The sequence below is a fragment of the Hydra vulgaris genome, chromosome 15 (genome assembly GCF_038396675.1).
Source record: "Hydra vulgaris chromosome 15, alternate assembly HydraT2T_AEP".
Taxonomy (NCBI): Eukaryota; Metazoa; Cnidaria; class Hydrozoa; order Anthoathecata; family Hydridae; genus Hydra; species Hydra vulgaris.
The window spans coordinates 50,912,555-50,927,307 of record NC_088934.1 but is presented as its reverse complement, the minus strand read 5'-3'; the positions used below and the strand labels follow the sequence as shown (position 1 = coordinate 50,927,307).

At 30.7% G+C, this 14,753-nt stretch overlaps 2 protein-coding genes across 3 annotated transcripts in view; one reads left to right on the top strand and one right to left on the bottom strand.

The window, feature by feature from the left end:
- Nucleotides 1-7,024: 7,024 nt before the first annotated feature.
- LOC100197857 (MARVEL domain-containing protein 1) overlaps nucleotides 7,025-14,753 on the bottom strand; it is a 46,201-nt gene continuing 38,472 nt past the window's right edge. For both annotated transcript variants that reach the window (XM_065819083.1, XM_065819084.1), the window contains exons 4-5: nucleotides 7,749-7,880; nucleotides 7,025-7,278 (exon numbers count right to left, since the gene is read on the bottom strand). In XM_065819083.1, coding sequence (XP_065675155.1) covers nucleotides 7,180-7,278; nucleotides 7,749-7,880 — 231 coding nt within the window. In that variant the 3' untranslated portion in view covers nucleotides 7,025-7,179. The remainder of the gene's footprint in view (nucleotides 7,279-7,748; nucleotides 7,881-14,753) is intronic.
- Nucleotides 11,542-13,737, top strand: LOC136092437 (zinc finger MYM-type protein 5-like). The gene is made up of 2 exons (XM_065820678.1): nucleotides 11,542-11,746; nucleotides 12,717-13,737. The coding sequence occupies exon 2, from the start codon at nucleotides 12,721-12,723 to the stop codon at nucleotides 13,735-13,737; it is 1,017 nt and encodes a 338-aa protein (XP_065676750.1). The 5' UTR covers nucleotides 11,542-11,746; nucleotides 12,717-12,720.

Here is a 14,753-nt window from a genome sequence, read left to right as displayed (position 1 = left end):
ATTTATTTATATTGTTTTTAAAAAAGTGTGCTGTAAAATGTTCCGGAACCAGAATTAGTTTATATTTAAACATGAAAAGTATATTCTGAAAAATATTTGTGTGAAATATATTAAGTGCGTTCATTTGTTCAAGTAGGAATTGAGCATGAGTAAATTTGTTTTTGTTGTATACTAGTCTTGAAGCGTGTTTTTGACGTAAGTAAAGTGGTTGTAATTTAGATTTGTGGGTACTGCCCCATGCTATATTGGCATACATGAGATAGCTATGTATGAATAAAAAGTAGATAAGTTTGAGACTTTTTTGTGACAAAAATGGTCTTGCCTTGTAAAGTAAACCTATGTTCTTTGATATTTTTGTGTTTATGTAGTTTATGTGGGGTTTCCAGAAGGTGTGCTTATCAATTAGAACTCCTATAAACTTTGTATTCAGAACTCTTTTGATGGTTATATTTTCTATATTATTTGTTGGTATGTTCAGGGGTAATTTGTTGATGAGAGTGAAATAGTATATACTTAGTTTTTTCTATATTGAGTGACAGTTTATTTGATTTAAACCATATGTTAATTTTTTTTAGTTCAGCATTTGTTTTTTCATAAAGGTCTTCGATTGTCTTTGACGAGTAAAATAAGTTTGTATCGTTGGCAAACATTATAGTTTACAAAGATATTAGAGGCGTTTGGAAGATCGTTTTTATAAATAAGAAACAAAAGAGAAGCAAGAACGGAACCTTGGGGTACACCACATTTTGTTTTTTGTAAATTTGAGTTGTTTTTTCTATCTATAATATCACACTGTTGTCTGTTATTAAGGTTGTTTTTAAACCAATTTAAAGCTTGATTTTTTATACCATAGTTTTTCAATTTTGTTTGTAAAATCTCATGGTTGACGGTGTCAAATGGCTTTGACAAATCAATAAAGATCCTTAATGTGAATTTTTTTTTTAAATGATCCACTTATCCTATTTGAGAGGTCAAGGATTGCATGCTCAGTTGAGTGTAGCTTTTGAAAACCATATTGACCTTTATTGATAATTTTGTAAGTTTTTAAATATTCATTTAATTTATTATAGATTATTCGTTCTAGATGTTTTAAGAATACCAAAAGGATAGAGATTGGTCTATAATTGTTTAGAGAATAGGTTCCTCCTGATTTATAGATTGGTGTAATTTTAGAGATTTTTAGTTTATCAGGTACAATACCTGTTGAAACTGATGAATTAAATACTTGGTAAATTAGATTACGTATCTCCTCAAAAACATTTTACACTACTTTGCAAGAGATTTCATCGATTCCCGGGTACTTAATTTTAAGTGATTTAATAGCTATTTCGAGTTCGTCATAATATATTTCATTGAAATTTAAAGAGCAGTGTGAGCCTGTTAAGTAACTTTTAAATGTATTATTTGGGTATTGATTTTCGATGCAAGATCAGCGCCAATGTTGGCAAAGAAGTTGTTAAATTCATTGGAAATATCTCGCTTGTTGTTTGATTCACTTTCATTAATTATTACTCTAGAAGGCATTTTGTTAACATTAAATTTACTTTTACCAATTATTTCCTTCATAATGTCCCATGTCTTTTAGGTCACCATTAAATTTTTGTATTTGATTAGAATAATATAAAATTTTTTTTTTATTTTATTTTTTCAAATAGGTTTTTGTATTGCTTGTAGATGGATAGGTTCGCTTACTTCTGTTTTATTATTCCTGATTTTAAAGAAAGATTTTGTATTGAGCTCGTTAATGTATTGTCAATAGCAGTAATAGATTTGAAAGTTACCCTGATAGGTTTGTTGATAATAGGGGAAGTTATTAAGTTGAAACATGTCATCAAAGAAATTTTTAGTAGTAGCATGCTTGTTGTACATTAAAATATTTATGTTTAAATCTCCAATAATGAATAACTTTTTCTGTTCTCTTTTTTTTGTAATTATATGTTTCATATAATTTGAAAATTTACAAGTATCACCATCAGGTGGTCTGTAGCACGTAGAAACTAGAAAGTTCTTTAAGGCAGTGTTAATAACTTCCATTGTGAAGACCTCACTATCGCCATCAAAGTTTAAAAGATTATTTCTTATCTTAATGTTTAGATCATTCTGTATATAACTCACAATTCCTTCTCGTCTTTTGCTAACTGATCTTTCTTTTAAGATTATATTATAGTTTTGAATTTGGAGGTCAAAGTTTGTTTCTGCTGCTTTGTCAGAGCACCAAGTCTCTTTAAGGCTGATCATACTGAAATTATGTTTGCATTGAAGGAAAAAGTTTTTTCATTTGTCTATATTAATAAGTAAACTTCTGATGTTTATGTGTATTACCGTAAAGTTATTTGTAATGGTTTTAAGTTCAAATTTAAAATTTTGTATATCAAAATATGCAGAAACGGAAAAGTTTTCGTTTAAAAAGCTGAAGTCGTCATAATGATTATGTGGTATAGGTTTATTAGCAATTTCAAAGATATTCAAACGCAGCGTTTCAAAGTCTATTTTTTTTTTTTTTTTTAAATTTGAATTTTCATGCTATATTTTTCTAAACAATGTTTTTATCCGACGATATTATTAAGTTAGCATAGGAACAGCCACAAATAGTCATTAAGACTAATCCAAAGTACCGTCCGTTATTGACCAACATTTTTTCGTACAGAAGTACTACTCAAGCACTAAGTTGGCGGTGGCAGGATTTGAACCCGTATCGTACAACAGTCCGAGTTTTAACTTTCCGTTTGACGCTCTAACCAACTGAGCTATCCAGCCATAAAATGTTCATAAATCATTATGGCTTTTATAAGCTATAATGATTGTTTAGAAATTAGAACTTGTTAGAAAATGCGCTCGCTTAAAACAGCTGTTTATTTTTTCAAATCTCTGCAATAAATTTTATCAAATTTAATAATGGCGTACTTACCAGCTTTATGATTAATATGATTGAAAAGATACTACATCTGTAGAATTCACAGATGTAGTTGTGCAAGTATAGTTATTTTCAATATAAATAAAAAGATGTACTACATCTGTAAAGCTACATCTGTAAAATCTCCAGATGTTGGTATACTTAGATAATTGAAAAGATGTAACTACATTTGTAGTTATCATATACTTTTTACACTTTTCATTAGACATTATTGAAATTTCAGATTTTGTTGGACAGATGTAATTATACATCATTATGTTTACAGATTTTGATATATAGTTATACATCATTATGTTTACACTTATTAGACATAGTAAAAACTGATGTTTTTACCCTGACACTTATTTTTACCTTTCTTATGTATTCACCAAAATTTGAGTTGCAATTTTCAGAACAAAAAGCATCTATTTTTATATCAATGACGCTGCAAGCTTATCAGTCAATATATTAGATGTTTCACCATCAGCAGATTCAGAATCCAGCACTTTTACTTTGACACCCTCCAGTGATAAAAACCTAACAACAACTGGTGGTTTTTACTTCCTTTCTATTTGATTTGTCATTAGAAACACTTACAAAATGTGTCCTCTGTAAGTCATAACTTTTTTACAGATAAAGATGCGAGAACATTTAAAATTATTGCCTGACATTTGATTCTTGAAGCACCATATTTCGGTTAAAAAAACTTTGAGATTGGTTTTGAACAACAATCAGATATCTTGAAGCTCAAATTGTGCATTGCTGTGTAAAATGCAAATGTAGCTTCCTTTTCTTGCAATAACTAAGTCACCCTCAATGAGTCCATCACTTTCAAAAAATCCTTTAATAGATGAAGAACATGCGGCAGCCGAAATTCCAGCATTCTGTTTGACTCACTTTAATGCAGACATTAAAATGGCTTTTAATGTCGTTTTAATGTCTGCTTGTCCACCATGTGCCACTTAAAATTTCGTTAAACAATGCTGCCACAGCACTTTTTTGTCCTCACCACTAATTTTTTTTGCCAATGGGTAATCTATTTGAAGTTCATTTGTAAATTCGCAACTTCTTTTTTTCATATTAAACAAAAACATAAACACGGCTTCTTATACACATACTCTAATAAAGTCAACGGTTAGCGTTCTTTAGGATGATTCAAATAAAGACTTTTAATTCTTAATAAAATGCAGACCTTGCAAAAAAATTTTTGGATATTGTATTAGTATAAAAATATTAAGACTTTTGTAGTCTGCGTTGTCGTAAATTTATTTGTATAAATTATTATGACTTGTCGTAGTCTGCAAAATAAAATAAAAATTCATGTTTTCCCGAAAACGGAACAAAACAAAAACCGTTTGGACGATGGGACAAATAGCATAAAACCGGGACAATTCTAATCAAAACGGAACGTATGATAACCCTAATTTGATATCACAGCGAAAGAAAATGTTCATATCAACAGCCTTTACTTAATTTCAAAATATAACTATAAGTTTATCGCTCTGGACCAAATACTCTGAATGACAGTTAATGATTTTTAAAACCATACACTTAATGCATTGTCTTTAAAAAAGAAATAATCAAAGAATGAGCTTAGTTTTTTGGAAATCTTTTTTTTTTTTCAAATATTTTATATTCAGTAATAAATATATGTTTCACTAATAAGCAGCTTATATACATAATTTTTGCTTGCTTTATTGCAGTAAAAGATATTTTGAATTACTGTTACAGATGAAGTGACCGCAAAGGCACAACTCCACCGTGAAGATAGTAAATTGGAATGTTCAGCAATGCAAAAGTAAGATTACATAATGTAACACTTCTACTGAATTAAGAATTAGACATTGAATTTTAATTTGCATTTTAATATAGCATTTATTATTATTTTTATTTTGAAATAGCCAAATGATCTGGGGATGATAAACAAACATATTCAAATTGTAGATAATTACAATTTCCATTTCAAACTAAATATTTTTTATTTTTAAATTTTTTATTTTGATGTGGAGGGGAAGGAAGAATTGAAAGAATGAAATATCTTGCAATATAATAAAATTTTTTAATAACAATTTCTCGATTTTAAATTATAATAAAAATAATTATTTTATTTAAATATTTTTAAGTATTAAGGTAGAGAAACATGCAGTTTTCGACAATAAAGTGGTGCAGCTCCCCCTCTTGTCTGTGGCACTTTTGGTAAAGTCAGAGAACCAGAGTCACTAAAGCCAAATTCACAATTTTTTTTGTGGAAACTTATACATTATTAAAAATTTTATTTCTTTTTCTTTTTTCTTTTTCTTTGGTAAGGAAGGGAGGGGGATGGGGAAGTCAAAGGGACGAATTAAACACTCCACCCAATAAGTTAATGTATGCACCACTCTATTATATATTTTGCAATGTAATAGAGTTTAATTTTTACTTTACATATAAGTTTCACTCGTTTTAATAAACTAAAAGTATTAGAATTTAAGATTTTTTATAGTAGGGTGTGTTAAACCTTCGTCATTCATCTGACCTTCGTCACACAACTGTAAGATAGATCACTTATATTTGCTTTTGGTCTGGAATAAAATAAAACAGTTTTTTAAATATAAAAAAATTAAAAATTAAAAAAAAAATTTGTATAGAAAATTAGACTTTTTTAGGTAGTAAAAATGGTGGTTTGGCGCCCCTCTAACCCCCTGGATACGCCTAGTGGCCAGAGGACAATTTAAATTTGTGGCTTTCTCTTACATCTATCTTTTGATACCATGTTGCGAGCATTTAGATAAGAATTGACATAGTTATAACAATTTACGTAAATAAAAACTTAGTTTTAACCACATTTTTCTTCAACATCAAAAATTTGTTACTTAAAATCTAAACTTTTTTTGAATTGTTCAACTTTTTTTGAATTGTTCAACTTTTTTTGAATTGTTTAATTTTTTTGAACTTTTCGATTTTGATAATTTTTTCACTTTTAAAATAATGTATAAATACTAGTACTGTATAAATACTAGTTCCAACGATATATAACAATCTAATTTTTAAATAATACAAAAATTTCATGTCACATGCCTAACTAAGGGTATATCACATATCCTACCCTAAGGTAGAAAATCTTTTTTAAAAAGTGTGATTTAGGAATATGTGCTTTTTTACTATTTAAATTTATCTAAGACTTATTTGAAATTTCTTGTTTTCGGTAAAGATACCATTATAATGTAAAGAGTGATCTATCAATTCCTAACTAATCTAAGTAAACTTTATATAAAGAGATTTTATATGTAGAGTTTATTAAGCTCTATTAGCTAACAAAGTTTTCAAATAAATATCCACTGAATATATAATACTAAGCATTTATACCTATAGACGTCCATCTATTTATGCAACCGATAAAATGTATGCATCTATAACATATTTTCATATAGCATACTCACACCATTAAAAGATCCGTCACGTAACTACATTTATTAATAATTGATATATTTATTTTCTGCCTTATTCATCATATTTAGTTGGAATATGAAATATATATGCAATCAAAAATAACTGACCTTTCAATATTTATCCCAGAATGCAACTTTACTATAGCAAAATATAATGTTTATAATTTGGTCCACTTTAAAGTACGCTGAGCACTAGTATTGAGAGGAACTTGAGTGTTATAAGAAAACTGCCCGCGTTTCTAGCTTAGTTAAATACTCTTTTTGAAGTACCGGATATTATTACTGAATCTTTTACACAGTAAAAGATTCAGTAATAGTATCCAGTACTTCAAAAAGATTTGTAACGCGCGAGCTAGATCTTACAAAATCTTGTTAATGTTAAGATAACAAATTATGTTTTACTAGGTGTTAAGTTATGACAACTTGGATTATTGTTTCAATTATTTTTTCAGCTACAGAGGTAATGAAAATAAAGCTGTAATTTGCAGGATTAGTACAATTACCTTATTTTTAATATTGAGATAATATTAGCAAGTTTCTGCCCAAATGGAACTTGGCCAGAATCATAGGACTTGATAAATAATAGAGCACAGTGAACTCTTTAAAACAATTTTTTAGCTCTCGAGGAGATTTCTGAAGTATTGTTATCTTTAAAATTAAATTTAGCAAAGTGGCACAAAAAAAAGGAAATAACACAAAAATGTTTAACAGAAAAATAAATAACTTTATAATAAAGAAAAACCATGTTCTGTTGCCCTTTAATTTTTTTTTCTTTCACTACTGAGCTGTGACTCCTGTACCATTGATCTTCTTTCTAATATTTTTTTAAAGTTAAAAATGTTCGTTTTAATATTAGATCTAGTTTACAGGATTGAATATTAAAACAGGATTTCTATATTCTCTGAAATGAAACAACCCTTGGATTGCCAAACCAACACTTGCAAAAAATCCGAAAGCCTAAATTAAATTAAAAAAAATAAATTAAAATTAATTAATGATATTACTATACTTAATATATTGTTAATATTTTAAAGTTTTTCTTTTAAAATACGTGTTTATTTTTCTTTAATTATTTTTGTTTTTTAAATGTTTTAGATGCAAATATATTATTGTTATTTTTATTATTGTCGTTTTTGTTATTACTATTATTATTATTATTATTATTATTATTATTATTATTATTATTATTATTATTATTATTGTTATTATTATCATTATTGTTGTTATTATTATTATCTTACTATACTTAGAGAACTGTTAATTTTCAAATATTTTTTCTGAAAATATGTTTTTAAAAATAAAGTAATTACGACTATATACATTTTTGAAATTTTAATAAATAACTTTCCTAAACTTTCTGTATTATTTAAAAAAAAAAATTTTTTTCAAAAACACTTTCGTCAAAAAAAATTTGTTACTAAGTTTACCGAAGCTGCAGAAAGTCCATTAACATCAGAAAACCATACTTTTGAATACGACTGATACTTGCGTGCGTTGTTTGCAACGATAATTGATGATATAAAAAGCAAAGTAGCCCATATTGTGCAACACATGAAAAGCTAATAAATTAAAAAAACATATAGATAAAATAAATAAATACAACCTTTAACAGGTGATACTAATCAGCTCAAAAGAAGTTTAAATTAATTAATATTACCTGCCAAGTAGTTAAAAAAGTAATACCTTTGACAGGTGTTACTAATTGGGTTAACTTCAGGTTTTAAACCAATAACCCAGTTGGCACGGTACATGAACGATCAAAACGTCCAAAACGTTCAAAAGACGTTTAAAAGATGTCTTTTTTACTTACCGTGCCCACTGGGAATCAGTTTTAACCGGATTAACTCTTAGGCAAATAAGGCACATGCCTTAAGGCCAACAAAAAATCCAAGCCACAAAAAATTTATACATAAATTTATATTTATGTCTTATCTTTATTGATGAAATTATTATAATTATTCCATTATACACATTTTGTTCATATATCAATTTTACGATGTCAAAAATTGTAACTAATTCATTCTTATAAGCAGGGCCGTACGAGCTAATTTTGCGCTTCGGGCAAGAAAAGAAAATTGCGCCCCCTTCCCCCATCCTTCCTGAAAAAAAAAGAAGAAAATTAAACGAAAAAATTGATTTAATGATCACAAAATTTATCACATCAACTTATAAGTAAAATTTGTCATTAAGGTTGCACAAACTTTAGTTCAATGTCACTTTTCTGGCTTTTCTTGAGGCAAATTCACTAATGACATCATTAAAATCAATGTTGTTTGCCACTTCATTTTCAATTGAAATTATAGCCAAACTATACAAACGTTCTTGGTCCACTGCTGACCTCATATAGTTTTTTATGAGCTTAAGTTTACTGAAACTTCTCTCGCACATAGCAACTGTGATTGTTATGGTGAGGAAGATGAATATAGCAATTGCCGTGTTGGGATAAGCATTGGTCAAAGAATATTTATGAATGAGCTGCAAAATGTCGATCGGGCTAGATTTTTCAAAGTTTTCCATCATTGCGGCAGCTTGATATTTGAAGCTCGCCATTTCTGACTTGAAATCAGGAGAATCTAAATCTGCCTTTTAAATTTGAGATAAATTTGCAGCTTTTTTCTTGGGTTCATCCACTGAACTTTTAGAGAGTGAAGGCCCACTAAGGAAGTCAAAATCATAAAATACAGCAGACATAGCCTTAAACCGCCACTCAATTTGTGTAATAAAACACAAGGTTGCAGTGAAATTCGAATTCTGTTTCTTCTGTGAGAAGGTGAGAGTCATCTTCAGCTTCATAAAGTGCCATCCGCTTCACTTTGCGCTTCCTCTTGATTGGAAAGCCACCATCAATTCTGCTCTGGTTAGCTTTTTCTGTGGCATCTTTGATAGTGTTGTCCACACCAACATCTCGAAGATTCTGAATGGAAGCTTTCAATCCCTTCATTTTTTTGCGGCAATGTCAATTGAAATGGTTTTTGATTGAAGCAGTTTGTTTTCCCGGTCAATTAGAGAAAGAATTTGACTCCAGAAATCCAACAAACACAAAAATCTGAAATCAATTTGAATGAGAAGTACTTTTGCACTGCTAACTGTGACAGCATTTGTCATGGAATTGTGGATAATGGATTCCAAAACTTGAAGAACGTCTTTGATTTGTCTGTGCAATGGTGTGATTGCTTCTTTTTTGGCAGACTACCTTGTGTCACTGTTTCCCTTTAATGAGATGGTCAACGTTTTCATCAGTTTTTCTCGTCTTGACGTGGAGCTTGAAAAAAAGTTAAAGATGACTTGAACCTTTCCAAAATATGTAATCATGAGTTGGGAAACCTCAGCAGCATAAACACCAACAAGATTTAAAGTGCGAGCTGTGCATGGAACAAATCTTGCTGACTCGTTAAGAGAATGGATGTGAGCTTTGACGCCATTGTATTTTCCAGACATATTAGCACCATTGTCATAGCCTTGGCCCCAGCAATCGGAAATGTTTAGATCGTCCTTCTCCAATTTTTCAGTTATCTCTGTTGCAAGAACTTTTCCGGCTTTTTGGTGAGATTTAATGAAGTCCACAAAGCTTTCCTTAATTGTGCAGGTTTCATCACTGATTTGTACATACCTGATGATCTGAATCATCTGCTCTTTGTGGGTGGCATCTGGAGTGCAGTCGAACAGAACAGAGTAGTATTTAGCTCCTTTGATGTTTGACAAAATTTCGTTCCTGACTTTCTGCACAAGTAACTCAATCAGCTCATTTTGAATTCGAGGAGAAAAGTAGGATGTTGTGGTTTTTTTTGCTTTAACGGACGCAATGTGTTCAGCCACTAAAGGATAATAATGGCTAATCAACTCAATTAAGCTCAGAAAAATGCCACTCTTTTGTTGGCCGATGTCTTCTGTTGTTCCCCAAAGGGCAAGATTGTTCTTGCCCTTCGGGGAACAAAATTGCATCAACAATCACATTCAAGATGTCTCTCCACTTTCTCATCTCTCCGCTAATAACTCTCTGCAGATCAGAATCCAGGGTCTTCCATTCCTTGAGGTTTTTTTCAAGAGTTTTCCAATCAGAATAGCATCTTTGGTGTTCATTGCTGTTTTCATGCTCAGGAATTCTTGGGTTTAGTTTTTTCCAGTCACAAAACCCAAAGAGTTTTGTCAGCAAAAACAAAATAAAGAATCTTTTTTGTCGCTGTACTGCAGCCAAGTGCGAACAAATTTTTCACCATTGGGATGAATTTTTTCATACCATTTTGAGCTGAAGTGTTGCATTCTGTTGTCAAAATCACACGGCGTGTTTGGGAAAAGTTCTCTTTTGTCTTGCTCTGGCCCATGCTCAATCAAAAAGCATCTTGTATTGTCCGTTATTTTAGGCCATGTTGCTGAATCCCTGTGTTGAAAGTTTTCTTCCGAGGCCACTGCAATTTCTAAGATTTCTGAATGAAGTTCATCCTCGTCCATTTCAGCTGGACCTGAAAGCTGGGCATTTCCATCTTCCCTTGTTGGTTCTAAATCAGTTGCGCAAAATTCTTCTTGACTTTGGCTGATGAAAATCTTCAATTAATTCCAAATGATGATCTGAACTTAAGTCAATTATAGGAAATTCTTCTTGACTTTGGCTAATGAAATTTCTTGACTGATGAAAATTCTTCTTGACTTTGGCTGATGAAAATCTTCAATTAATTCCAAATGATCTGAACTTAAGTCAATTATAGGATCTGCTGAATTGCCATTAACTTTGAATCTGTTGAATTGTCATTAACTTCAATACAAATATCCTCTGAAATAATTTGTTTTTCCACTGAGTTTGTTACCAACCACTTTTTGAAACATTTTTGAAGTTTCTCGTCACTTTCTCGGCGCTGTTTCCTTTTCTTCTTAAATTCAGCACCAGAAAATTTTTGGGTTCGATTCATAATAGAATCATAATGTTCAAAAGTTATCAAAGATATGTTTTGTTAAGTAAATGAGCTTTAATATTTAGTTTGTGTCAAGAGGCGGAATTTTAATTAATTTTCTTATCAACAGCAGCGACGCCGTGAAAATTTGTTTCACAAACTGATTATTGTTTTTTTAATTTATTAAAATTTGCGCCCTCTCAAATTTGGCGCCTCAGGGCGTGGCCCGGCCGGCCCCGCCCTTGGTACGGCCCTGCTTATAAGTGATAAATTTTTTCTTCTAAAATATCGATTTAAAATATTTCGAATAAAATATTCGAAAAATATTGTGTTTTTTTATATTTTTGAAATTCGATAACATTTGTTTTAAACAGTGGAACTCTTTCGTAAACAATAACAAAGCGTAATAATAAAATTAATGGTTTTAGCAAATGAATATACTTTTAGATATAACTATTGTTATAAAATTGTAATCCTTTAAATTTATTAGTAGGTTTAAAGAAGAAAAAAGGCATCACATTTACTGCAGAAAGAACTGGGTATAGCTTTTTTGTTCAACATGCCATGTTTTAAATGTTTCTATCAAAACATATTTGTGACATATTTTATTTATTGTTGATATTAATATAATAAAGCTCACTAATATAATATGGATTAGATCCATGTATCTCAACTATACTGAGTGACTTTCATTTTGACTTTCACTATCATACATTATTATCTATATATATGGTTGATTTTTTATCATATATACATAAAACAATATGTTTAATCATTATTATATCACATATCCTTTTTACATATTCTATTTAATATTATTTTAATTTATAAATTAGTTCTTGCTATAACATAGAAAACGTATTTACACTATACATGTAGAACTTCAGTTCTGTGACCTAGGGGTATAAGAAGCAGATCATTAATAAGTCAAACAATCAATCCCAGTGAGTTATTTGCATGAATTTTTGAACGCCATGCTCCTGAAATAAACAAAAATAAAATCCTTCACTTATAGGAATCTATAATTTTGAATGAATTACATTGACGCTGTCATCATTATTGTTAGATTTCTGTTGTAATTATTATTTTAATTGAACAAAATACAAATTCCGATCTTTCCAAGTTGAGTCTTTGTGTGTTTATTGATGGATTACCTCTCTTTAACAGCACAGTGAAATGTTTTTGGGTTATATGTGGGTGCATTCTAGAAATCCCATCATCTGAATTCATAATTGGTGTTTATTCTGGTAGTTCAAAACCAAATTCATCAAATGATTTTCTTCTGGTATACTGGTAGTTTGATTTTAAATTATTATTTCGAATATTAAAATCCATATTATATATAGGTTTTGTATGTTCTTATCATGTAGTCCACAAGAAATCAATTTTTAAAATTTTAAATCATTTTATGATATGATTTTATGAATCAATTATTTTTAAATCGAATAATTATGCTATTGAATACATAAAAATACGTTTTTAAAGATCACTTTTACGTTTTACTTTTAGATTAATGTCGATACGTAAAGGTGGTTGGGAGCGAGCGAAGGAGTTAGAGAAGAAAATGCATGATGAAGATAAACTGTTAAAGAAAATACCCAAAATCAATTCATTTTTCACTGCCACGAACAAGGTTGATGCTACTGATAATATTACTCTCAATTCCCCACCATCCTCATCAACATCTCAGGTAGGTATTGATCACAAGGAAGAGGCTGCAAAAATTGCACTTGAACTTGAAAATACTGAAAAATTTGAAGACAGAGCTGATACTGGTTCAGGAACCATTCCCAATGATGTTGGGAGTTTTGGTGACATAAAAGATCATGTGCGTAACATGTGCATCAGCCTTGGAACAATCCATTTTCGAAACTTGGCAGACAGTTATCCAGAAACAAAGCGGGAATACAGTGGAGTGAATTGCTTCCTAAATTCTAGTGTCTTCAAACGGGTTTTGCCAAATGGTGATATCGTTGATCGTGACTGGCTTGTTTATTCTCCAGCCAAGACATGTGTCTTCCGCTTTCCCTGCATTCTGTTTTCATCTGACCGGTCACAGTTGTCTGGCTCAGGATTTAAGGATTGGAAGAATATGACACAATACTTAAAATCCCATGAAATCAGTGCAAAGCACATACAATCAGTTCTCACTTTATGTCAAAGAAGTGTTGCTGCTGGGAGAGTTGACGAGCAATTGCACAACAATATGTTGAGGCACTGCAATTACTGGAGAAATGTCCTGTCACGCTGTGTTGCAACTATTACTTTTCTTTGTGAGAGAGGTCTCCCTCTTCGAGGTAGCAATGAAGTTGTTGGCTCCAGAGAAAATGGGAATTATTTGGGCATCTTGGAGCTGATTGGTCAATTTGATCCATTTTTGTCCCAGCACATCTGTACTCATGGCAATTGCAGACGCCGCCACACATCATATTTATCAAAAACAATCTGTGGAGAATTAATTGCAATGATGGGTAAACAAGTTATGGGTTTCATAAAGGATGAGATTCCAAAGTCACGGTATTTTTCGTAAGAGACAAATCAATGATGGAGATGCCGCAGATGCTATGGAAGGGATGTCAAGCCAGCAAAACTTCAAGGTCAATACCTTCTATGTCATCATCGATCAGCTGAAAAATGCATTAAAGATACGCATTAAAGCTTACTCAATTGTGCTGCAGAGATTTGGAGTTCTGACTGAGTATGACTCCATGACCGATGAAGATATTGACATTGCTGTTAAAGGAATGGTTACTGTGTACTCGAAAGACCTTTGTTCTGATTTTCCAACAGAATTTTGACAATTTATGTGCTGGTATAAAGAACAGAGAAACTATAAAGAAGGATCAAGTGCACAGAATCAGGCTGATTCAAGTGCTCAGAAGATGCTTAAAATGCTGCACAATTCTGGTGTATATCAAGCATTTCCAGATACTGAAATAGCACTCCGGATCTACTTATGTCAACCGATTGTTCAGGAGAACGTTCGTTTTCTCAATTGAATAGAATTGAAGATGCAAAACGATCAACAATGGCTAAACGGCGTCTTTCTGTACTTGCACTTCTGTGCATTGAAAGTGATTTGCTCAACAAGGTCAACTTCAAAGAACTAATTGACAAATTTGCAGTTATTAAAGCGCAAAAATTTTGAATTATGTAGTTTTTGCCTAATAAATATTCTTTTTTAAATTTTACTTTTCTTCTTTTTGTGGGAAAGTCCGTATTATCTGTATTTTCAGGCCACCTAATAAAATGTGCTTTAGGGCCAACAAAGCCTTAATCCGGCACTGCTGGGAATGAAATAAATATTGTAAAAGATAACGCACGGTAACATTGAAAAGTGAGTAAAATTGTCATGTGTTAGTTTGAATATCTTTATTCATCTTTTGTTCAACAAGTGCTACAGCTATCTGTTGAATGAAAAAATTAATATTCATCTTCATTTTATCATTGCTTCATTCACATAATACTACTCAACATTATTTTACATATATTTCTTTTAGATGTATTTATAGTTATTTTTTTAATATATTTTTAAAATGCTCCTTT